The 27,532-nt window shown below is 36.2% G+C and overlaps 1 protein-coding gene across 1 annotated transcript; it reads right to left on the bottom strand.

Annotated features, from left to right (window-relative positions):
* Positions 1-901: 901 nt before the first annotated feature.
* On the bottom strand, positions 902-27,303 carry LOC129005737 (ATP-dependent RNA helicase ddx24-like). The gene is made up of 11 exons (XM_054434728.1): positions 26,598-27,303; positions 25,748-25,883; positions 23,333-23,547; positions 19,043-19,188; positions 18,458-18,630; positions 10,922-11,029; positions 6,652-6,874; positions 4,558-4,669; positions 3,604-3,721; positions 2,175-2,352; positions 902-1,343 (listed from the first exon to the last, which is right to left on the bottom strand). Exons 1-11 carry the CDS (start codon positions 27,084-27,086, stop codon positions 1,061-1,063), a joined length of 2,181 nt encoding a protein of 726 aa, XP_054290703.1. The 5' UTR covers positions 27,087-27,303; the 3' UTR covers positions 902-1,060.
* Between the last annotated feature and the right edge of the window lie 229 nt (positions 27,304-27,532).

Genomic DNA, 27,532 nt, shown 5'->3' with positions numbered 1-27,532 from the left:
GAGGAAGAAAAGTCTCACCGACTACTGACATTGACTATACACAAAACTTTTGTTTTGTCTACTGAATATGGACCTTTGTGACTCAAACTCCTACTTATACGGCCTAAGTTAAATTTTAACATAGGCTACATACACAAAAATTTTGAGATTTGTTGTGATTCAAACGTTACTTTCGACAAGGCGTGAAATAAAATATCGGTTAGCTTCTAACGAGTCCCATATAGTCCCCTCCGGGCCACATATTTACGACATATTAAAGATAAAGGTTTGTAATGTCCAAAACAAAACTATACTAATATAAAAAAGTCTAAATACTCTTGTTTTATATTTATATTATTAATAAGTTAGGCCAAATAAAACATAATAGAAAATGAGAGAATTTACCAAAGGTAGAACATATTAAGCTAAAGGAGATGGAAGACCTTTACTTACAACTCAGAAGTCGTCAAATGTCCCAACAAATCTACCAATCTGAGAGTCACGGTCAGGTAAGCAGAAGAAGAAAGATAGAAAATATTCAGAATCTGGAAGTGAAGAAGGAAGTTACTACAAGCGGTTGAGGAAGAGCTTCTAAAAGAAATAAACTTAAGAAGAAAAATACACACATACTAAGAGAGAGGGATTAAATGTGGCAGTTGCACTAGGTCTAGATAATTCAAGGCCTATGTTAAAAAATTTTCAAAATGGTTATCAAAGGTTTTGAAGGAGAGTATAGTCGTACAAGACATAGTCTATTATTAGTTTAAACCTCCAATAGCTATTTTAAACTTTTTCTGAGAGACTGGCTTTTATTTTTTTTCTGAAAACCATTTTGTTTTTAATACTAATGTTGATTTCAGACTCATGTCTTTCAATACTTGTGTTGAGAATGTTGAGATAAATCTTAAATTTTGTCATTGGCTAAATTTCTTCTCCGACATAGTCCGTGATATTACCAATCGTGCATTAGACAATGATAACTTCACTTACTTTATGAATTACTTTGAAGGTTCAATAAAATTTAAAAATAAAAGCCAAACACTTTATCCATAATAATAACATGATTTTCATAACAATCACTTTAAGCTTCTTCATTGTGAGGTGTAGTTAGTTTTTTCTTCTTCTTTTTGAAGAGTCTAGATGAACTTTTCCTCTTTTTCTCCTTCTCATTGAGTGTGGATCTCACAGCCTCTATAGCTGACTGTGGTAGGCTGCTTGAGTCGTCGGCCATGTTTGTAGCCGGGTACTTAAGAGAGAAGCCCTTCGGTCGCAGAGAATGTTTCAGAAGAGTCTTCAACTTGTTTTGTTTGGCTGCAATTTCTTTCTTGATCACCGACGATGCTCGGTCATTCACCTTTTCGGGCCTGAGGTTAAGTTCAGGAATTGTATAAACTGTGTTTGAATTTGAAAAACATTTGCACATAAGGCAATTATTCCATTTTAACCCATATTTCAAAAGTGGATGGATACATCACTTGATATAATAAACAAGAAGTACAACCTGTACAACAACACATCATGTTGGAGGAAACTAAATCAGATCCAATGAGTATTGTGTATGTCTAAAATACAAATTAAATAAGCCTGCGATTTTCCATCCAGCAGAGCTTTTTTTGAGTCAAGTATTTTTATATAATGAGTTTACTGTAATTCTTAACAATAAGTTAATAAGTCATGAATGTTTTCAAAATGCCAATTTAATTTCAAGATGATCAGTTAAATAAATTGTTATAACAAAATTAACGAAACAAGGGACTGAGTTTAAAATAAATCATTATATTTTTTTCAAAGAGCAATATTATCTGATACAGTAGTAGTAACAGAAACATAATCATTAAATTTGAATATCTCCCCCAGTCAAGAAAAAATCTTTATCATTTTTTACGATCACGCAATAACCATAAATATCACTGGCAGTCGCAGAAACATATTGAAAATCTCCTGTGGTAGCAGAGTAGTTAACGGCATTAACCGCAATCGCATAATCTCCGCTGACATTTTTAACCATTGCAGTAACATTGTGATAGTATAAGGTCGGCTAGAGCTCAATTTTCTGACTTGGTGCTCGAATTCGCTTGCATGCTATGCTCGGCTTGGCTCAAAAATCTGCACTCTCCCGTGACCTCAATTAAACATATTATGTTTAACACCTATTTCATACATTTAATTCAAGATGCTACAAAAGTAAAGGATACTGTTCATCTTGATCCACCACAAGGTCCATCTCCTCGGCCATTTTCTGTACCCAGTTGTAGCTACTTGTCGCCTTCTTGTACTGCAGCTGCAAAATATCTATGTCCCTGGCCAGGTTTACTCTCTGTTTGACAGCGTCCATCAAGTTACTCACCACCGGGAAACTCGGCAGCTCCTTGTCTGACAGACAAAGTAAAGAGTAAAACGGAGTGGACATGACACATATCATTTATATACACATTAACTCTTCAGATAACTGGAAACTTCAGGATACATTAAGTTTTATTGTATCGACTAAAAAAACCACCAGGAGCATGGATAAAATATAGAGACCGATTTTTTTCATTGTGATGACCTTAGAGGCCAAAAACACAATTCGTTTAGACGTCATGTCTTCATCATTGTCTCCCGCGATTGCGGGAAAATCATGAACATCTCCCGCAGCCATGTAGACTCATTATTGACTCCCGCGTTAACGGAAACGTCATCGTCGTCTTGCACGATCGCGGTAATATCGGCAATTTTTCGGCATTATTGGCGACGGGTTGCGATGCTGAAGGTACCGAGATTTCACCATCGATTCTCGTTTCCAGTTCTTTTGCCAAGATCCGGCGGAACCGACATTTGACGTGAAGTACCGACCCATCACTAGTAAAAAAGTGTGTAGGCCTTTAATTTAAATTTTTAAACATAACTTAAAAGCATCAATTGCTGCTATCCTCCCGTAGTTTTTATTAAACCCATAGTGTAAAACTAAAAACCAAACAATTTTATGTAGCGTTGTTGTACAATTAAAGGTTTTGGAGAAAATTCCCCAAAAAAAGTACATTTAAAATCACCATGTTATTTCGCACAGTCTGCAGGTTTGCTGAGGCTTCATCTCATGACAGAAGGTGTGTGGTTATTAAAATGTAAAATATTTTTACTCCCATTCTTTGCTGGCATATGTAAATTAACTCTGTCCAGTATTTTTAAACCCATATTTTTTGTTAGGCCTACTTGAGAGATTATTGCACATATGACATTTTCCATCACATTAATTAGTAAAAAGTTAATGATGTTCCAGATCCCATCGCCTTTGCTTCATCTGTTGTGGAAGGATCTGTGACCTCAGTCATGCTAGACTACAATCTTCTGCAGATGAGTCCATTGTGTTCTCCTTATCTTGTTTGCTTTTACTTACTACACTATACAGTGTCCTGCAGGGATTGTAGTTGCAATTTTCCAGCTTTAGTTATGTTTGTGTACTAGCCTAGTATTGTTATGTTTTAATTACTTTCTCACAAGAGGACGGGATCAGATTTAAGATCGCGAAACATTGTGACAACAATTTGTACTAAACATGATGGAAAATTTCCGCAATAATCTCTTAAATAATGTATCACAAATTTTATTTTCACAAATTGTCAATTTTACCAAACTGAACTTTACCTCTGCTCAGTGTTCTCATCAGTCTGATATATTGTCGCTGTTCATCCGTCTCTATCAGTAGCAGTGTCAGTCCCTCGTGGTTGGCTCGTGCTGTCCTTCCACTGCGATGAACGTAGCTCTGTGCAAAACACAAGCAAAAATAAATATTAACCTTTTGTAACTTAAAATTAATGATTTCATAAAGAGATCAACATTACTAGATAGAATTGTACATTTTTCAACCCTTTAGGTCCCAAAGGTCTTATAACAACCAAAAAGTTTACATGACCAAACTTTAATCTTCCAATCAACAACAAAATAGCTGAAACCTGTAACATTCTTGCCACCAAGACTGATAATGTGATAATATAATGTGTTACGCTCTTTACTTGTCTTTAGTTTTGTATACGAGGATTACTAGTCCCCCTCACTAATGGCCATAAAGATCCATTGTCAACTCCTCAAAAAAATTGATGGTTTACAAAATCCTTCTTTCAATAAACACGTAGACCTAAGTTAACATATAAAATAGAAAAAAATTTTAAAGCGCTAGGATGGCCGTAAAATTACAAAACAAATATACACTGTGAAAAAGGACTTGGACAACTGATAATGACAAATTCATAACGTAACTGGGTATATAGTCACTGACTTTGACGCCGTAGTTGATAACAGTGATACAGACTATTATACACTCGTATAATAGTAGTGTATAATAGTCGTATAATAGTAGTGTATAATAGTCGTATGTTAATTATTTCGAGCACCTGATCTTTCGTTCGCATCCAGGTTCGGATGTGACATCGTAAAATCACTGTTTGAACGCAACTTGAACACATATTTAATTTACAAAGCCTTATAAAAATATAAATAACCTCGGTCGGTATCAAAGGCTTAATGTGTACACAGTTTCAATTTGATTTTAAATCTAAAAAAATATCACTTGATAGCTTTTGTATGTTGTATGTAGGTTACCTCAGAAGTCCTAGGTACTTGGTAGTGTATGACATGTTCTACATTAGGAATGTCCAATCCCCGAGCAGCTACGTCCGTGGCCAGCAACAAACCATCTGCGCTGTCCCGAAACCTGAAATAAAACGATTTTGCCATTCTTGGAAGTTTTACCAGCCCTAATAATGAAAAGATACAACCCTATCCACCCAACAAATGGAATTCTAGACAAATTATTCTATCATACAAAATCAAACGTGACCAAAACAGAATTCATCTAAACAGTAATCGGCTATCGCACTGCAATACAAGCTTATACCAACTTTCAAAGGCGATGGTAAAATGTTTTACCCTGTATAAACAAATATACTTGAAAAAAAAGACAATAGAAAGAAACCAATTTTTTTAGGTATTGTCTTGAAATAAGTATCTTAGTATCACTTTCTTCTGATACCTAAATTGACAAAAGTTTTTGTAAAACATTTTATACATGTATATACCTACAGTGTTTATAATGTGAAACAAAAAAGTAAATTGAATCTAGGTCTTACCATGAGATATACGGTATTAGCTTATTCCCATAGGAGATTTGCTAAAAGGGGATGTGACTTATGTTTTAATACATTAACATCAGGGCTGTGCGAATCCAGAAATTTTGGTTCGAATCCGAATCTGAATCATGGCTGTACAGATTTTATCGAATCTGGATCGAATCCTAATATCTATATATTATTTTAATTAATCCCGAGTCGAATCTGGGTCGAATCCGAATCTCAAATTTACAGCCGTTATCGTACCCGGATCGAATCTGAATCTCAAATTTATCGAATCCGAATATTTAAACCAGTTTAGAGTCGAATCCGAGGAAAGTCAGCAGTATTTACCAATTTTCACATTTTTAGACCCACGTTTTCTGTGCTGAAATAACTTAGGGAATTGTCTCAAAAGTGCCAAAAAAAAAACTTCTTGAAATGGGCCAAATAAAAAAAGTTATAAAAATTAGGCATACCTATTTGAAGTTTTGAAACTAAACAACTGGGCATAAGTTAGGCCTACCACCTAGGCCTAAGATACTCGCTAAAAGTGATGGACTACCAATTTGTGTAGTCTAAAACATAGGCCTAGCTTATAAACCTCAGTGTTATTCCTCCACATAAGCCTAAGTCTGTATTACTATACAAGTAACAACTCACACTATTAGGCAATATCCTACCTTACGTCAGTAAATTATAAATCAAACAAGCTAAAAACAGACTAACTCAAACTCCAAATTTAAGTCGAACCAAAGTTCCGGTTCCAATCCCAATTCCCAGTTCAATCGACACTGAACAAGAAGCAGCAAAACCCAACCATGTCTGCCATTTTGTTCTCCGTTGGCTCTAAAACCGACTGACAGAACAACTAAAACTGATCGAGTGAAGTGAAAACCCAGCGAGTGTAATTCAACAATGGAACCAAAGAGTTTGAATCACCGACAACTAGCAACATCCTTAGATATAATACGTGAAGGCGATTTCTACAAAACACTACTCCTCTGTTAATAATGGATGGATTTTTACAAGCAATGTGTCAAAATTAAGTATTTTTTATGTAGACGCCCCCTTTCACCAATTCGTGTATTAAAAGTCCTCGGGCTTTGCCCTACAGGCCATCAAAATCCCAATGTATTTCTTATGAAGAAAATATTTAGTTACTTAAACAGACAAATAATTTGTAATAATTACAGATTACAGCTGTTAGTAGTAAACACACATGACGCACACAAGAGCATATTGTTTTCAAAGTGAGTTGTTTTCATTTTCGATAAATGGAGTGGAGTGATTGATTACACTATCTTTGAGTTGACTCTTTTAAGTGATCAGAAATTATGACTGTTATTTGTTTTAAAATATGTATAACGCCTGTAATACTTGGCAAATGCTCGAATTCGAGCAACAGGTGCACTAGTTTTAATGATTTTCACAACAGCCTCTATTCTACCAGCTCCCTAACCTCAACAAACTGCATTCCACAAAAAATTTGTAAAATATTTCCCCAGTTGAAGGAAGAAAGGAAACAATAGTTATTTAGTAGTCCACATAACATTCCAAATACTACTACATGTTCCTATACAAGTACCTTTCAAGATTCTTGAGTCTCTGTTTCTGTATCATGTTGGCGTGGAGGGGTAGCGGACGACAGCCAAGCACGGACTGCAGCGATGCCAACCTTCGCACACACGAGATGCTGTTGCAGAACACTAGAGTGCGGCCTGGGTGTCGCTGCAGAAAGTAGAACAAGTAGTAATCCTTCTGTTCATGGCTGCACACTATAGAGGATTCTGTCAGCAGTTCCGACATACCTGAGTGAATCAACAAATATAAAACCATACCAAACAATTCAAATAGGAGTAAATAAATGCAAATCACATACATAAATATAAACAGAGGGTGATTTTGGCTTCCGAGGACCTCAAAACCAAACTGTTAAAGTAGTCTCACACATAGGGTACAGTATTACAATAATGAATTAGATAATAGAGGAAAGTTGCTAAAATTAAGTGACATTTGACTAGAATCTTCAGTTGTTTGTTTGTTTGAGGACTGTGGTTGGTAGCCTTTGGGTAGATTTTTGTGTGGGTGGAGGCTTAAAGAATTTTGTAACCTTCTTTCACGGTTTTGTTGAGGAACGGTAGGCCGTGGTGGTAGTTAGTTACCAGTCTTACTTCTGGATTAGATTCAGGTGGTTTGAGGTTCTGCAGGGGTTAGTGAGAGTGTGCTCTATTTATTTCGCTGGTGACTAGGTTGTGGGGGTATCCACGGCTTGTGAAGGCTTCGGTAATGTCTAGTTGAATTAGTTCAGCTCGTCTTCAGTGACACAGAATCTCTTGGGTTTTCTTTGGGTGTGTTGTGGAGGTATTGAAGATGGTTAGTAAGTTTTGTGTAGATTCCAGTTTCAATTGAAGTTTGCCAGAATGAAGTTTCATGTGTACATCTAAGAAGTTGAGTTTGTGCAGGTGGAGAGTTGGAGACAAGAGGACTTATATTAATCAAAGGGTTGATAAAGGTGTCAAGGTTTTCATGATCAAAGGTCGAAAAGACAACATTTGACCAAATTTCTTGTTTAGAGAATAAGCTATTACCATAGGTCTCATGGTAGAACCTGGACCCTAGATAGCATTGCGTAATCTCGAATATCTTACTCGGTTACAAGAAAATCATCATCTTTCAAGATTGCAGCCAAATCCTAAAAATCTCCCGGGGTCATGTAGACATTGGATTCCGTAATCGCAGTAAAAGCGTGAAATTTTTGGCCATAAGATCTCTGCAGACGTATTGAGTATCAGTATCGAGGATTGATTCTTGGTGGGAATGTGCGGGTCTCAAATTTTTTACAAATTTGAGATTTAAAAAATCTTGTTAGTTTAAGTGAGATTAACATTCCCCCAAGACTTTTTTCGAGATGAGATTATTAAATAAAAAATAAGAACGCCTTTGTAAAGGAAACACAACAACAATGTGATTCTTTGCTGTGGGTATTGCAGAGACTTTCTGGAGGCATTTGTTACCGTGTACATCTTTAAAATTGGTAAAATCGGTTTATCTGGTAATTGGTTTATCCGTAATAACCGTGGTCCCATCCATACCGGGTATATAATAGTTTTTACTGTATATGATATAATTATCTCTGAGAACACAAGTGACACCAAACTACTACAATTTACTTAAATCTCTTATATACTGTTTTAATTGCAGTGTGCAAGTTACAGTTTTACGTTAAAGATGTCTTTTTATTTTTATTCTTTCTTATTTAAGAGTTTCATAACTGTAAGCTTTTGTTATTTTGTACGCTCTTTTTCTATCAACCTTTGTTATATAGGTAAATAATTAGTTATTGTACTTTATTTGTTGTTTTAATAGTGCTTTATTGTTATTTATTAACCATTCTAAAACTGCACAAACGGATAATTCCTGAGATCTATAACCTCATCTCTATATCGTCTCGAATTATGATGAGAAAAAGGAATATCATCTTGAATTTAAAATCCAATTTTATCCGTCCCTATTTCTGACCATCGATTTTGGATGCCGATACTAATGGTAATTGGTGGTATCATGAATTGACACATCCCTATTCTTATCATTGAATCTAGGAATTAAGAGGTTTCTAGTGTGTTTGAGTTCACAATCGTGCCGAAAAGTTATTGCGATAGTATATTTCGTACCTAGAGCCAAAAATGAGGTTTTGCCGGCTCGAGATAGTTTTTAAGTTCGAGACGAAGTCAAAAACTTAAAACGATCGAGAGCTGCAAAAGCATTTCGGTCCATGGTACGAAGTCTATTTTTCACCACACTATACCGTATTACCACAAGTCTATTCACCACAATAATAATGCACTTATAGTCAACACAACTACATCTTTAAGGTTATGTGAAGAAATAATTTGAGGAATTAAGCTAGGATTATACTAGGACGGGGACACTAGCGGGGCATTAAATCAAATGGGGGTGATTATACTAGGGATGCCAGCGTCGGATGCTAAATAAGCCACCGGACGCTCGATTTATGCCTCCCAGCTGGGAGGCTGAAATTCAAGCGTCCAGTGACTTTTCACTTCAGGGATGCATCGGTTGTGGGGCATTGGTTAGAATGTGGCGCATTATACTAGGCGGCTAGCATCCAAAACGCTCTCTTTCGACATGTGTCTTTCGAATATAGGGAAATATAGGGACGCTATTACCATAGGTCGCATAGTAGAACCTGGACCCGGGACCTATTTACTTTTTCGATTTGATGTCCCCAGAAGCCAAAAACACCATCCGTTCATGGATCTAAATATCATATATCTGTCCGTAAACACGATATTTTGAGTAATTTTTTTCCGATTTTGATTTTTGGTTGAAATTTGGCTTAAAGGTGTAGGGTGGAACGGACCTTGGAAACGGGGTTTTATGGGGTAAAAAAGGGGTTTTGTCATTTTTGGCCCACAAAACACAAAATTTACCAATTTCTCTCTAGACAATTTTAATGAGCTTAAAAAAAATGATTAAATTTATTCAAGTGTTTTTTTTACGGTTTTAGTTTTGGAAAAAATTCAAAAATGTGTACCTAAATAAAAAAACGGCATGTTATTCTTATAGAAAACATTGTTAACTGGTGGAATTTGCTTGTCTATGGATATATTTTGATGAAACTTGGCCAATTTGTTTAATACTAAGCTACAGTAGAACCCCTCATATCCGGCCTTGGTTTTACCGGTCCTCTGTTTATCCGACCCTTCCAGGAAGCCAATATTTTTTTCTCACAGCTTACAGACGTTTAGATGCAAGCACTAGTCTTTGTGGCTGATGAAGTCATAAAATAAATTGTTCTCATTATTTATCTGTTTGTTTATAGATTTTTTTGCTGCGTCACTATACTCAGTTGAGCTAGGAGGCCTAACCTCTTATCAGTTGGTTGATTATTTCCAAAGTGGGGTTAGTACAGTACAGTACAAGTACATTAATTTTTGTATTTCACAAAATGGTTAAGAATGTTGAGTAAAAATGCATGTACCATTTAAGTCCTAATGATCTTTAAGTACAATTTATTGTCATTTTTACCTCCATTTAATAGGTTTTGTTACCTGGAATCGTAATATTTGTACATTCACTACTTAATGACTTTAACCTACAAATATTTTTTTTTTTCTTTTTACAAAACATGTTTATTTTTCTAAAAATTATCCCAGAACAGAATTGATACCTACTTTTGATTCTATTGAATGCATATATTGATTACCTATTATTATTAGATATGAATTGTCATTTTCATTGTAGGTTGGTTTATCCGGCCAAATCGTTATCCGGTCAGGGACTTGGTCCCGTGGTGGCCGGATATGAGGGGTTCTACTGTATTAATATTTTACTAAAAACCCACTTTATTAGCCTCCCTGAAGCAGCAAATCGGTGTACTCGTTAAACCCAATGTTATTAATATACATAAACAAAAAGTGACAAAACATTGAAATAAAATGGCAGTCCGAAGAGGCTAGCGTCACAACACAAATCACGTCATTTTTTGCTCGAAGTGGGACACTAGCCTCTCAGACGCCAGCATCGCAGACGCCAGCATCCTAGTATAATCCTAGCCTTAGCAAAAATATTAATAAATAGTTGCTAGGCAGCGGTGTCAATAAAACAATTCTATTGCAATGCTATGGATACTGATTGGGTATTTAATAAGAATTCATGTTTTTACAAAGTAAGCGGACAGCTGATTTTGCGGCCCTAGATATGTAAAAACCGGCTTGGCCCCCAAATGACGATGACAGCTGGCATGGCCAGCAAAACGTAACTTTCAGACACCAATTAACGTAGGCCTATGTAAAACAGCTATAAACATCATAGTCTGGTGAAAAAGTATTTACCTGTCTTTCTTGTAACATCGACAACCTTTGGGTCAGTTATCCCCAGAAGGTTGATCAGATTTTTTAGTTTATCTCCTGCCGAGACCACGAGTTGTTTTTTCTTTTTTTCTGTAACAAATGAAAAATCATATTAACCTTTAAGCAACTAGAAGAAGCAAAACCGGTAGTTTGAAGAAATAAAACTTTAAACTAGTGGGGTAAATTAAGAGGGGGTCTTATAACTATGGATGAACATACATGAAAAGCCTATGAGCAGAGATTTCTGTTTAGTTATTATTATTTTTTTATTTTTTATTTAAAAAGTTACGACACCAGAAATGATGAGACTAGGCCTTATTTGTATTATTAAAGGACACGTTTTAGCCCCTGAACTGTCATATAGTTAAAAATACGTATTTATTTACCTTTGTCTACAGCACAGCTAAATCTGTTATAACTTGTGTTACTGCCACTTCGGCATTATATTGCCATCATCAGACAGAAGATTCGACTAAAGCAGCAGCCGTCACAGTAAAAACACCATAACAGGAACATGGACTAACATTTTACATTTAACGAAAATACAAACATTACTGAGTCGTAGTTAGGCGTTAGATCCGCGTGCTGGATAAAAATAGTGTTTTCCAACCCTGAGGAAGCAGAACGTTTCTTTTGAGTTCAGCGAAACTTTGGACTTTTGATGCCATGCCCATGGACGATTTTGTGGTGTGTGTATATATGTGGTTATATGTGTTTTGATGAGTCCTGGACATCACAGACAAATATAAAGGTTAGTGAAGCCCACAGTAACCTACGTAAATAAATAATACCTCGCTTAAATGCATGTCGTTCAGAAACAGATTGAGCTGTAGACAAAGGTAATAACTGTTTCTAATTTTTATTATAACTCTGAAAGACCTTGTCTCCTGTCACTTAAACATCAAGAGATGTGTCACTGCCTGAGCTAGACTCCAAGAAAAACCATGCAAAGGATGTAGGCCTAGGTGTTACTGTTATTATAAAAATTCAGCAGGTATGTTATACATTTCACTGAAACTAAATGCATGACAATAATATATCAAATATTACTACAATAACTTGTATAGGCCTAACTATTAGTACTTTATCTATTTCTTTTGTTTCCAAACAAGTTTTCAAATCAAATACCCCCGCCACAGCAAACCTGCAGACTAAGCGAATTTCAACTTGTCTGATTATATTTCTACTAAAATCCTACTATCCTACTAATATTATAAATGAGAAAGTTTGGATGTATGGATGTATGGATGGATGGATGGATGGATGGATGTATGGATGTATGGATGTATGTTTGTGACAAGTGAACGCGAAAAATACTGGACGGATTGGGCTGAAATTTGGCATGATGATAGCTCACATTCCCGATTAACATATAGGCATATTCTTATTTCAAAAATCCTTTCGGGCTCCGCCCCAGTGGCTCTGGAGTTTCCCATGTTAACCTTATGAGAAATGGAATTATTGAATCTTAACTAACAGCTGTTTCAATTAAACAAGTTGGTTCTGTTCTATGATGTTCAATAGCATTAAAGTTACAAGGATTACCAACAGGGTGCAGCACTATTATTTCTTTTACATTTATGAAAACAGCTAATTTGCAACCAAAAGGTGAGTGAGCGTAGCGAACGAACTTCAACCTGGAGGGGAGTTAGCGTAGCGAACGAGCTAACCTGAAGGCAAGTGAGCGCAGCGAACGAGCTCCAACCTAAAGGTGAGTGAGCGTAGCGAACAATCTTCAACCAGGACCTGATTAAGTCATAAAACGAGATAATCTTGAAAATTAAGAAGTTAAACGGGGCAAAGCCCGCGGGTTACAGCTAGTAATATTATAAATGAGAAAGTTTGGATGTATGGATGTATGTTTGTGACAAGTGAACGCAAAAAATACTGGTCGGATTGGGCTGAAATTTGGCATGATGATAGCTCACATTTCCGATTAACATATAGGCATATTCTTATTTCAAAAATCCTTTCGGGCTCCGCCCCAGTGGCTCTGGAGTTTCCCATGTTAACCTTATGAGAAATGGAATTATTGAATCTTAACAGCTGTTTCAATTAAACAAGTTGGTTCTGTTCTATGATGTTCAATAGCATTAAAGTTACAAGGATTACCAACAGGGTGCAGCACTATTATTTCTTTTACATTTATGACAACAGCTAATTTGCAACCAAAAGGTGAGTGAGCGTAGCGAACGAACTTCAACCTGGAGGCGAGTTAGCGTAGCGAACGAGCTAACCTGAAGGCAAGTGAGCGCAGCGAACGAGCTCCAACCTAAAGGTGTGTGAGCGTAGCGAACGAGCTCCAACCTAAAGGTGAGTGAGCGTAGCGAACAAACTTCAACCAGAACGTGATTGAGCCATGCGAACAAGATAATCTTGAAAATTAAGAAGTTAAACGGGGCAAAGCCCGCGGGTTACAGCTAGTATTTCCATAAATAAGACATAGGTTATTTATTCCCTATTTAAATATCATTAGATTTAACGAGTGCTTAGGTTTGCTGCTACGGGGAAGGTAAAAAGTGTTTTTTGACCATACGTCAATAGGATGAAATAAATAAATTTGCATAATGTTATTAATATATATCCATAAACAAGTAAAGTACAACAATTTTCATTTTCTCCATACAAGAATAACATGGGAATTTTAAATTACACTATTTTTGAATTTTCTCCATGACAGTTAGGCATACAACAGCGTTTCAATATACTAAATTATTTCTTTTTTTAAGCTCTACAAAACGGTTTAGAAAGAAATTGAATTTTTTTTTGTTTTTAGGGTCAAAAATGGGAAAAACCCATTTTAACCCCATAAAACCCCCCATAAACCCCTGTTCCCATGGTCCGATTATGCTGGATCGCGAACACGTTCGAATAAATGTAGGTTAACACGTTTGTACCAAATTACATCAAAATCGGATCATTTTTGCTCGAGTTATCGAGCTAACGGACACATATATATCTATATCTATAAAAGAGGAACTATGTATGTATATATATGTGTATATACGTTATGGACTCCGAAACCGCTCGACAGATTGTAATGAAACTTTCAGGCATTATTAAGCATCTTTCAAGGATGGTTCGAGTGAAGTTTGGTGCAGATCCGTCAAAAGGGCTCTGCCCCATAGGGTTTTAAGTGGGCCAATGTCAGACTTTTTGATCTAGAATGTTTACAAATAAATATAATTTAAAAGCAGATGTTTACTTTCACCAACTGTTTTGTACGTTTAAATAACTACAACATTCTGTCATGATTTGAAATAGTGCCACAGTGTTTCTACAGATTACAGCACAGAAAACTATTTTACTTTTGAATAAGTCCAAATGTATTAAACCCCAATCGCAGCACACCTGTGTACTTAACAACGTTTAAATTCTCCAATGTTAAATATTAAAACATAAAAACCTTTATAAAAGTACTGTATTATAAACAATAAAAGGGATGACTTTTTTAAATGTATGACAACAGCTAATTTGCAACCAAAAGGTGAGTGAGCGTAGCGAACGAACGTCAACCTGGAGGCGAGTAAGCGTAGCGAACGAGCTAACCTGAAAACAAGTGAGCGCAGCGAACGATTTCCATCTTGAAGGTGAGTGAGCGTAGCGAACGAACTTCAACCAGGACGTGATTGAGCCATGCGAATACTTATGAAGTTAAGCGGGGCAAAGCCCGCGGGTACAGCTAGTATATATATATATATATATGAATTTGAACGGATGGTGTTTTTGGCCTCTAGGGACCTCAAAACGAAAACAAAATCGGTCCCGCGTCCAGGTCTTACCATGAGTACTACCATAGCCGTCTCTAGTAATAAGGCCGCGGCGAGCGAAATCTGGCAACGTCGCATCAGAGGCATAGTCTAGCGGGCTCCCGCCATTAGTTTGCACTGCTACACGGCGCATCACAGGTGATTAACCTGTTTGTTTTACCAAATTAGGGGCACTATGGTATCTGTAGTGACAGTATATTATGCCTCATAAGTGTGTCGTGCCGGGGTGCAATAGTAACCACCCAAAATCATTAAAAACTGAGGGGTATATACAGTTATTTCACTTCCCTCTAGAAGGTCCGCGTCGAGATGAGTGGGTTCGCGCTATACATCGAGCTGACTAGACACCAACAAACTATTCCTACGTATGTGTGAAACATTTCCACAGTGATGATTTGATTACAGTTGAGAAATATAAAGACAAAGATGGAAAACTGTGTGAATATACCAGAGACAGACCTGTTTTAAGTAGCGATGCAGTTCCAAGGATATTTCCAAATCTACCCGGCTACCTCACTGACAACCGAACGAGTGTGAAACGTAAACCACCCGATAAAAGAAGAGAGGAATAAGAATTAAGGAAGAAAAAGAGAGAAGAGGATGAGTTAAAAAGGATAGAAGAAAATGATAAGGTAGCTAATTTCAACTTATTTTCTGAACTTCTCCCTGCTAAAATAAAGGAGACTGACTATAAATATTTCTCTAACGCAAGTTGTTGTATTATATATAAAATTGATATTTCTGAAACACCAAAAATTACTCATAGCATTAGAGTAAATAATAATCTAACAGTAGAGGTTCACGTCAATGGTGGATTAATCCCCAATTCTAGTATTGTTAATAAGCAAACTGGTGGACCTATTTTGTACAATTCAACACTGAATAAATGGAGTCAATTTAACGAGTTGGTAAACTATGTAATAACGTTTAATGAAGCAAAACATGACAAAGATACTTTTATAGGAATTATTAATGATGCGTGTGAAAAGTTAATAGGAATTCTGGAAAGTAATGAAATTGAAAACAGTAAACCTAATGAAGGAAGCGGAAGTTTGATAAATAAATTGAAGTTTTTAAGGGACCAGATTGTGCTATTGTTTATGCACAAGCCTAAGTACAATTTAGACACAATACTAAGGGCTTATTTGATATATATGCAATCAGTTAAGTGTTACTCAGCTATTAGGCTAAATAATATACTTACTTTACCTCACCCCAGATTCTTGCAAAAATTATCGTCATCTTTTAATGTTTCTCCAAAAACTGAAGAGGAAAGTAGTCATTTTTTGAAACAACTAGTCAAAGAACTAGATGTTAATGAAAAAATTGTTAGTGTTCAAATAGATGAAATACATGTAAAGGAAAGTATAGATTATAAAAACGGCACTTTTCTGGGGGTAGCTAGTAATGACTCCAAAGAAACGGCAAAAACAATTGTAGCATTTTTAGTGAATTCTTGTTTTTCTGGCTTCAAAGAAACTGTAAGGTTAATTCCAGTAAAACAGTTGACCGGTAAATATTTAGCTGAGCAGGCAAAAAATGTTATTGAGCAAATTTTGGACTGTGGCCTTACAATCCTTTGTATGGTTACTGATAACAATAGGGTTAATAGAGTTATGTTTAGAGAGTTAACAAAATCTTCAGACAGTCCATATTATTTCCAGGTAAATGGTAACCCGCATAAAATATTTGTTCTGTATGATACTGTTCATATTTTTAAGTGTGTCAGAAATAACTGGTTGAACTTAAAGGACGTTGACAAAACATTTAAAATACGTTTTTGGGCAGATTTGCCACTATCAGAATCTAAAATTGTAAAAGAGTCAGATGACTATAATGAAGTTACAGAAGCAAAGTTTTCAGCCATAAGAGACCTGTACAAAGCTGAATCTTCTATGTTAATACGTTCAGCCCCTAATTTGACAAACAACTGCTAAAGGACTGTATTTCCATCTTCTTTTGAGAGACAGAAGGTCAATTTGGTTGTGAATATATTTAATGAAATGACCGTTTCAGCTTTAGAGAAGTGTGGTTCACATAACACTGCATATTTTGTAAAAGTTATTTTTACATGGTGGACAATTGTTAATAGTAAACGCCCTTTAAGTTATATTATTAAGAGGAATCCTTTGAAAGAACCATTTTCTAGTGTAATGGATGGCAGGTTTATTTTTTTTGAAAACTTTTTGGCTTGGCTAGAACAATGGAAACAGTTGTCCTCTAATGGTTCAGGGTTTTTGACTGTAGATACATTTAACTCACTATACCATACCACTTATGTAATTAAGGAAATAATTACTTATATTCTAGTAGAAATCCAAGCTCCTTACTTTTTAACTGCCAAGCTTCAAACAGACTGTTTAGAGTCGAGATTTGGACAATATAGACAGTTAGCGGGGGGTAACTACAACATTTCAGTGAGACAGGTTATGGAAGCTGAACATAAAATAAGAATTAAAAGCTTACTGGGCCTCCATTCGGCTCGTTATGGAGAAATTCCTTTCTTCGTTAATGTTTGTGAATCTATAATTGTTACACAAAGTAAGTCTAGCTCTTATTCCAACCCTAAAAGCAAGACACAAATGAACCAAAGACTTATGAGTGTATTAGATGATAACTATTTGGATAATGTTGATTTTGACAAATCAGGCCTACTGTATGTGTGTGGCTATATTAGCTTCAAAATAACGACTAACATTCAATGTAAAAGTTGTATTTCACTGGTTGTAAGCCCAATTAACACAGATGATGTTTATTTTCAAACTATTAACCGGGGTGGTTTATCTGTCCCTAGTGATTTTGTGGTTTGCATAGGTAAACATGTACTAGGTATTATGCAGACGTTAATATCAGAAGAGTTCGAAGAAACATTTTTACTGAGCAGCGATCACAGACGTGATCTAGTAACTTTAGCCGAAATCGGCATTCTTAATGACAACAGTATTGTAGTAGACTTAAGTAAATCTTGTGAATGTGGGCGGGCTTATGCAAAATTAGCATCAGATGTGATTTTTAGAATGTCAAATGTGCTTCTAAGTAACTACACAAAAAGGAAAAATGACAAACTAAATGTAAAATCCAGTAAAAGGAAAGTCACAATATTATCTTAAGTTACTTCATATTCCTGAACAGTGTAATCTCTTTTTGAATAAAATATGTTTAAAATAAACCTTTCTTTTTCATTCAAACCGGCTACAATCTCTCTAGGCCTATTTTTAAGATTATTTTCTTTAATAAACTCATTAGGTTCCAAAGTGGATCAGTTTTTATTACTATGTATAGCGCTTGTGCATAATATTCAGGGTTTGGAATTAAGTGGTGAATATACGTTTATATAAACATGTATTAATTAGTATTTCGTAATACTATGTGTAACATTGTAAGCACCATTTCATGCTAAAAATGAATCTATTTAACTGGTTCCATTTTGATAGCTTTTAATGTGAATAAGCGCAGTTTTGGCGAAACGTTGCACGTTTTACCGCTGGCGGCAATACCCGGAGTTGGACCAGGGTGGGGATGAGTCGCGGCGTTGCCACATCGAAGGCCGCGGCCTTATTACTAGAGACGGCTATGGTACTACGGTAATAGCTTTATTCCCTATATGGGAAATTTGCTAAAAAGTGGCTTTTCCATTTTCAACCCCTACTAAACTCATTTGAAATGTTAAAGGTCCTTTGTGATCAAATTGTGAAAGTTCCTCAGTAGGCCTATTCCTAAAATCATTTTAAAAGACTGAAATACTTACTCAGCTTGGTGTGCATGGGGAGACTGTGTACCAACGTGAGAGTGGCTGAAAACACAAAGTTCTGCCGCAGTTTCTGCTTGGCAGGGTCCGTGTTGATCTTCTCCAACAAGGACCGCAGCTCTGGGAAGTGGTTGACTTCTGTCATGCGATCAGTCTCGTCTATAGCCAGGTACCTTGACATACAAGACAAGAGTTGAATATCAAAATGTGATTTTAAAAATGGGTTGATTAGTGGGATAATAACACATTAGGATTTATATTTTCAGAAAAAAATGCAAAAGGGGACACTCAGCATTACATCCACAAAGGATTAACTGAGTCTTTTCTTGTCATTTTGCTTCAAAACTGAAGCAAGAACCTGGATGAAATGCAGTGAGGTACATTTGACTATAGTTGAGATGGGAATGGATAAGCTCTTGAGACATTGTCCTACATGCGGAGGATTGTAAACATTAACCGATCTAGAGGTAAACACTAAACAAAGCAGCAAATAATCTGGCTCCTTTAGCAACAGAGAGTAGATGTTTAAATCACCTTACAATGTAATATCAACAGTCAAGAGTGCTAAAGTTTGTGTAGGCTCACCTGATGTTTTCAATGTCACTCAAATGAGGCTCTCCCTGGTTCACAAGTTCCCACAGACGTCCGGGCGTAGCCACTACAATGTGAGGCTGATATTTCAACAGCCGCTGTTGTTTTTCATGTGACATACCTCCTACAAGAACCACCACCTAAAAGATAATAAAAAAAGTCACTAAAAAAATTATTATTTCCCAACGACCTTAAATCAAATACTTGTAGGCCTACTTGGATTTGGTACCAAAATGTCATATTCATACCAAGTAATGTAAAATGTAAATAAATTGAAAATATTAGTAAGCAACGACAAACATAATATCATGTATTAAAGGTTAAGTTTGGATTGTTGATCAATAGTAGTAGTTTAATCAATTAATTCAATAAATATTTTGAGTAAGCAACACACACTTGTGTGCGTATTTTAAGCTGAATGTGAAGGCAAGATGGCAGTAGACTCCTAGTTCCCTACGAGTGGATTTAACTACTCTGCGGATTAAACTTGATCGCCAACAAAAAAAACTAAATACAAATAATATCAACCCTTCCTGGACGGGTGACTGATATATCTGCCTAAGTCTTTGGCGATAAAGGACGGGTGGCGGATATATCCGCTAAAGGATTTAGATGTTCCGGACGGGAAGCGGATATAACCACCTTCTTATCACACAGACTGGCAGGTGCTTGAGCAGTAACCAGATGTTTTACGGTACCAAGAAGCCACTTTCCTGCTCTCTCCATGGCTGCGCTCACTCCCAAACTCTCCCCTCTCACCCACGCCAACCCCTCTCCTACGTCTCCCCTTCTCCCATGCACCTCCCCCTCTCCTACGCTCCCCCCTCGTCGTTTCGCGCTCTACATTAGGTTGTCTTTATTTATTGTTTACATATTGTTCTTTATTTATTACCTAACGTTGTCATGGTCATATCTTCAAAGACGGGTGGCGGATATATCCGCTGCTTTTCTACTCATCCGCGGACGGGTAGCGGATATATCCGCATAGTTAAAAGCAAGTAAAAAACTATTTTGACAGTATGAAATGATGGATTGTGTTTATTTTATGTATACTTGTAAAACAAAACACAAATAACAAAATTAACCCTCCAACTGCTAGTTATATTTGCCCTTGGTGCTAAGCATTTTTTAGGCAATTTGCGTCAATCAAAAAAAAATTAATAATAAAGTTTAAAAATTAAACAAACCATAACATATTATACAGGGTGACAAAAAAGTCTGGAAACGGCTTAATAACTATTTAAAGAAAACCGTTAGAAAATACAAACCTTTCACATAAACTTACATGTATAAAAACTACTTTTTCCAAGTATTTTCATTTTTTTACCTCTACCAGGGGACGACCCATAAGGAGTAGGTACATAATCTTTAATGTAAGCATAGGTTCATATGCACATCATTTTAAAGGGTTAGTCAAGTGGAGTTCATTGCCGGGAACCGCGTCTCAAAAGGTTCATCCGTTACAAAATGGCAGCTGTTCAAAGTTCTTGTGGAATATACCTGCACAGGCCTTAGTATTGGTAAACACTCGTATTAAACATTAGCTTGAGAGCTGAAATTGTATTTTTAAGTCAAATAGCTTATAGACTAAGTTTATTCAATCTTCAAAACAAATTTAACCGGGTTTCAGATTTCCCTGCTAATGTTGACTACGAGTATTTACCATTACTAAGGCCTGTGCAGGTATATTCCGCAAGAACTTTGGATTGCCGTCATTTTGTAACGGATGAACCTTTTTTGACGCGGTTTCCGGCAATGAACTCCACTTGACTAGACCTTTAAAATGATGTGCATATCAACCTATGCTTAAATTAAAGATTATGTACCTACTCCCCATGGGCCGTCCCCTGGTGAAGGTACAAAAATGGTAATTGTTGCAAAAAGTAGTTTTCATACATATAAGTTGATGTGAAAGGTTTGAATTTTCTAACAAATTTAGTTCAAAAGATATCAAACCGTTTCCAGACTTTTTTGTCACCCTGTATATTTTCTTGTTCAGTATAAAAGAGGGATTCTATCATTAATTAAATATTATGTAAACTGAGTTAACAGTACCTTTCGGGCCCATAAGGCGCAAAGGGAGTTTATTAGCTTTAGCTTATTCATATTTATTAGTATAATTGGTAGAATGCATTACCGGTACTAAAATAGATCATCAAAATGGCTGTGATATACAGGGTGGCTGAAATAGTATATTTCGTACCTAGGGCCGAAAATGAGGTTTTGCCAGCTCGAGATAGTTTTTAAGTTCGAGACGAAGTCGAGAACTTAAATCGATCGAGAGCTGTAAAACCATTTCGGTCCGTGGTACGAACGCTATTTTTCACCACACTTTACCCTATTACCACTATTCACCTCTATAATAATGCACACTGATAGTCAACACAACTACAAGTTTAAGGTTATGTAAAGAAATAATTTGAGGAATCAGCAAAAAAAAAAAAAATAGTTGCTAGGCAACGGTGCCAGTAACACAATTCTATTGCAATACTATGGATTTTGATTGTGTATTTAAAATGCATTCATGTTTTAAGTAAGCGGACAGCTGATTTTGCGGCCCCGGCCTGTAAAAACCTGCTCGGTCCCCAAATTACGATGACAGCTGGCATGGCCAGCAAAACGTAACTTTCAGCCACCAATTAACGTATGTAATACAGCCGAAAACATTATAGTGTGGTGAAAAGTAACTTGCACCCCCACTTAACTTTTCAACCATTTGAGATATTTGAAATCGGTTTGCGGCAACCTCCTTAAATATGAGGGGCTACAATAATTATGGTCAATTTTGCCCTTAGGGGTAGCGGGGGTAGGAGGGGTAGCTCAAAATTTTCAAACGACAAGTGTATTCGAGTAAAACATTGACATAAAGTAAAACCAAATTCGGCTCACTAATAACAAAATGGCGCCTTAAAACGTTTCAAATCCAAATAACCATGAGGGTGGCAAAAAAATTAACTTGCACCCTCTTTAACTTTGTTACTATTTGAGATATTTGAAATCAGTTTGCGGAAACTTGTTTTGATATGAAAGGCTACAATAATTATGGTCAGTTTTGAAAGTTTTGCCCTTAGGGGTAGCGGGAGTAGGGGGTAGCACAAAATTTTCAAATAGCAAGTATAGTCGAGTTTCGTATCATTTTGTAGGTCTTGACAAAACATAACAATTAACATAAAGAAAATAGAAATCGGACCAATATTAACAAAATGGCAGTTCAAAATTACTTTAAATAACCATTGTTGTCTCAATCATTTTTAGCTGCCATTTTGTAATTAATGGTCCGATTTCTTTTTTCTTTATGTTATTTGTTATTTTTCGTCTAGACCTGTAAAATGATACCAAACTCGACTATATACTTGCTATTTGAAAATTTTGAGCTACCCCCTACCCCTGCTATCCTTAAGGGCAAAATTTTCAAAACTGACCATAATTATTGTAGTCCTTCATTTCCAAACAAGTTACCGCAAACTGATTTCAAATATCTCAAATAGTTAAAAAGTTAAAGAGGGTGCAAGTTAATTTTTTTGTCACCCTCATGGTTGTTTGGATTTGAAATGTTTTAGGGCGCCATTTTGTTATTAGTGAGCCGATTTTAGTTTTCTTTATGTTATTTGTTATGTTTCGTCAAGACCTGTAAAATAATACCAAACTCGACTATACTTGTCATTTGAAAAATTTGAGCTACCCTCTACCCCCGCTACCCCTAATGGCAAAATTTTCAAAATTTACCATAATTATTGTAGCCCCCCATATCTTAGAAGGTTGCCGCAAACCGATTTAAAATATTTCAAATGGTTGAAAAGTTAAGTGGGGGTGCAAGTTACTTTTCAGCCACCCTGTAGATGTGGCTTGGCTCAGTTATTTAGTTAAGTTAAATAAAATATTCTGACTTAGAATGGTAGCACGCATAAGAGATATCTCTGAATTTAATTGAGCCTCAAATCGATCCTATGAGCCCAGTACCGCTACACACTGACCACCGATGAGTGACTGTTTACAATTACAACTAACGAGTTTCAAGTTACACTTCGTAGGTGATTTAATTTTGGTCATTAAAAGGCCTAAGCTTGCTAATAATATTACGTGTGAAACAAAGTTTAATGTTATCCACAATTCATTTAAAATTAGTAAACAACCTGTGTTAAAGCATAGGGTTGCACTATTCATGATTGCTCAGCCACTCATTAACTTATATATAATCAGGAGTGAGTGTTCTAGGCCTACACTGTCCTTTGAAATAATATATCTAGGCCGACTAAATCCATAAATGATGATTCACTCACTCACCTTCAAGTCTGTATACTTGAGTGCCGCAGTGAGGTGGTTTTTGATCTGCACAGCCAATTCCCTGGTGGGAGTCAACACAAGGGCCCAGAGTCTCTGCGGAGAAGACTGTTTCTTGTGTTTGCCGAGATTCACTACCTTAACACAGCCAATATCTTCATTGTCAGCATCGTCCTTATCACTCTCTGAAGAACTGCCACTGTCTACGTATGTATTCTCTGTAATTAGGCCTAGTTAAATAATTAGATTTACACCTGAGTCCAGCTTATCTAAACACGCAGTTATGGACAAAAGATTACTTACTGTAGGCTATTGTTTAAATTAAACTAAGCAATGTGTAATACTAACAGTAGTATTCAGCCCAACTAGGAATTTGGAAAACCGGGAATTCCCACAAGAGTTTTAACGGTCGGGAAAAAGTATGCAGACTTGTATGTAAAATTTTGGGGCCATACAATTTTTAATAATTAATTACAAATAGCCTATGTTCATTCATCAACTGTGTTCTGTTGGCTTTCTATCAATGTCATTGTAAAGTAAGGAAGATTGAGATCAAGGGAGATGATCATGGGTGCTGTCTCGATTATGACAGATAGTCACAGAAATACCTGCGAATGTCAAAGATAGGCCTAATCACAGTAACCCAGGAATAGGATATTGCTGTGACAGAAGGAAGAAATGTTGCTACATGACCATAACGGTTGGCTTACAGTTTGGATTTTTGTGTTTTTAGCAAATTTCCCATATAGGGAATAACCGAATAAGCTATTACCGTAGGTCTCATGGTAAGACCTGGACCCGGGACTGATTTACTTTTTTGTTTTGAGGTCCCCAGAGGCCAAAAACACCATCCGTTCAAATTCCTATATATATATATATATATATATGTCCTTTCATGATAACTAAAAAAAAAATATCCGATTTTGGTGAAATTTGGTATAAACAAGTAAACCTACATTTATTCGAACGAGTTCAGGAACCAGCATGATCGGACCATGGAAACGGGGGTTTATGGGGGGTTTTATGGGGTAAAAATTGGTTTTTCCTATTTTTGACCCTAAAAACATAAACCAAGATACCAAAATAACAACTACATTGAAATTGAAAAGTATAAATTTAAAAAAGTAACAAATTTCAAGTATTTGGGAGTCATCCTCACCAGTGATAATGATGAAGAGCTAGAAATTCAAAATAGATTAAACCTAGCACAAAAAAGTTTTTCGGCCTGTCACAAGTTACTAACTTCAAAAATAATATCCCACACCACCAAACTCAGGATTTATAAGACAATCATCAGACCAGTTCTCCTGTATGGTTCAGAAAATTGGATCTTAAGCAAGAAATCAGAAAGGAAAGCTATTGTATTTGAGAACAAGATTTTGAGGAAAGTGTACGGACCGATTTTTGAGGATGGACAATGGAGATTGAGACATAATTGGGAACTTAGAGAATTATTTAAGGATCCGGATATTGTCGCTGACGTACGGAGCAGAAGACTGAGATGGGCAGGGCATATTCTAAGAAAAGATGACAACTCCCTATCAAAGAACATCTTGAGGAATAACCCAGAAGGTAGAAGACCCCTTGGAAGACCGAAACTTAGATGGTTCGACCAAGTGGAGAAAGACCTGAGGAAGCTAGGGAGAAGGAAGGAAGATGCAAGAAGCAGAGACCTATGGAGGCAGTGTGTTGGGGAGGCCAAGTACCATCTAGGGTACCAGTGGCCACAGCAGTAAGTAAGTAAGTAGTAAGTAAAAACATAACATTTTGGAATTTCTTTCCCAACCATTTTGTAGAGCCTAAAAAAAAATTAATAATTTAGTTATATTGAAGCATTGTTGTATGCCTAATGTTTACGGAGAAAATTAAAAAAAAGTACAAATTTAAAATTCCCATGTTACCTACTCTTATGGTGAAAATGAAAATTGATGTAATTTACTTGTTTATGGATAGCCTATTATGTTGATCAAATTTGGCAAATTTATTTATTTCATCCTATATTATTGACGTTTGGTCAAAAAACACTGTTTACCTTCCCGTAGCAGCAAACCTAAGGACTCGTTAAATCTAATGTTATTGGAATTGGGAATAAATATGTCTTATTTATGGAAATATTTTAGTAAATATGTAATCAGACAAGTTGAAATTCGCTTCTTCTGCAGGTTTGCTGCGGCGGGGGTATTTTAAGTTTTGTTAGCATCACTGGTATCTTGAAAGGAAAACACTTAATGGGAAAAGGGCAGTGTCTAAAGCTTATGCCAACCATCAAAACTCTTACATAGATAGCCCAGACACTAACCACTGTAAAGACACAAAAAGATTGTTAATTAATAGGGAATCTTAAAAAGTTTGTGAAGCGTCTCTTACCCCAAAACTTATGTTATTTTTGATAAAACATTGATCATAACTTAATCTTACCAACTGGTTGGTTTTTAAGGTTTTCTAGAATTCCGTTGATGATTGGTATTCCGAAAGCTAAGGTTTTTCCACTCCCAGTTTCTGCTGCTCCAAGAATATCTCTTCTTCCCTTGATAGCTGGAGGGATGCAGAGTCTCTGAACAGAATAGTTTTAAATTGATCACAAATACACGTTTCCATTGATTAGTTCTGTGGACTATGTAAGGCTATCACTACCAAGTAGACCTAGGCTACCGTACTAATTTCATCGTTTGCTCAGATTTAACTTATAAAATAGCCTAACCGGAGAGCACAACATTTTTGTTTTCACCAATGAGGTTAGGTATGGAAGGGTATAGTAACTTTATGTTTTATCAACTTTTATTTCATTTTTGGGCACTTGAAACACTGCTTTCAACACATCAGATTTAGGCTAGCTTGAACCTACATAGCCTACATAAAATAATATTATTTTGGTAGGGTATTAGAGCTTAGTGTGATGAACTTTTGGGGAACTGAACATAGGCGTAAGTGCTGGGATTCATAAAAATTCTCAGCATACCTATCTCATGTATGGAATCTCGTTCATGAAATTATGTGCTAGGAATATGCCCATCTTAGTATCTTAGTTTATCGATTTATAACACCACTGGCTATTTCACTTGGACCCAGGGTTGCCTCCCGTCCTGATTCTGCAGGGACAGTCCCGATTTTGGTTCCTTATGCCCGTATTTAAGTTAAGCCTAGCCTATAAGTTAATCCGGGTGGGAGGGGGTCCCGATTTTTCCCTGACCTAAGGTGGCAACCCTGCTTAGACCTGGCAATGCAACAGCACTATTCAATATCTACTTCAAAATCTTATTTGTCTTACTTGTATTTCTGTTGGTTCCATAAATCCTTGATCTGTTAGAGCCTGTGCAATTACTGTTGGAACTCCTAATGTCAACCAAGGTAGAATGTCGATGTTTTCTTTCAGGTCATCGTTTGTAAGCTCTTCCCTCTTCTTCCGCTTTGGACTGGACAATTCAGTTTCAGTATTTTCTTTTGACCCTTTGGTTAATTTATTATCGTCTTGCAGAGTAACCTTAAATTTGTTAATAACACCTTTAGTTAGATTTGTTTGTTTCTGCCTATTACCTTTGTGTTTTCTCTTTCTAGTTTTGGATTCTTCAGTCATAGACCTTGGGGAACCCACACTTGTTGATTTTTTTAAAGAGTTGGGCAATTTCAACTCATTGTTTTCCAGCTTATATTCAGTTAATTCTTCTATACCTATCAAACCTTCAACGCCACCAGTTAACACTGCTTCATTTAGTTCAACTGGTTTCCAGCCAAATGATTTGTTCTTCACTTTTTTCATTCTTGAGGGGATTCCGAAAATATTTTTGGATGCTGTTCTTCAATAAGATTTCATAACATTTAAACCTAGGCTAAGTTAACGCGCACAGATCTAAATATTTTATAAAATTGGTCAGCACAACAGTAGTTTTGGTAGTAGGTTAAACTTGTTTTAGATTTCAAAAACTGTAAGAAAGTAAAAATTGCGAATAAGGTTATAAGTTACCATCACCAGGTTGTGGCCATGGCCAATAATGACTTAGGTTGTGAGGTTGTGAGGTTGTGTTGAACTGTTGAGTTGAGGTTAGGTAAGGTTCTTCGGAGGCGGAGGTTGAGGTTATGTTTGTTTATGAAGTTGTGGCCTTTTTGATCTTGTTTGTTTGAAAGCAGGCAATTAATATTACTTGTATGCAGCCACTATTATAATATAATATATAATAATATATCATCATATATACAGTGTGTAAA

Source organism: Macrosteles quadrilineatus, unplaced genomic scaffold (genome assembly GCF_028750875.1).
Source record: "Macrosteles quadrilineatus isolate MER2022 unplaced genomic scaffold, UCM_ALF_1.0 Scaffold_32__1_contigs__length_1466915, whole genome shotgun sequence".
Lineage (NCBI taxonomy): Eukaryota > Metazoa > Arthropoda > Insecta > Hemiptera > Cicadellidae > Macrosteles > Macrosteles quadrilineatus.
This window is presented reverse-complemented; position numbering and strand designations above follow the sequence as displayed.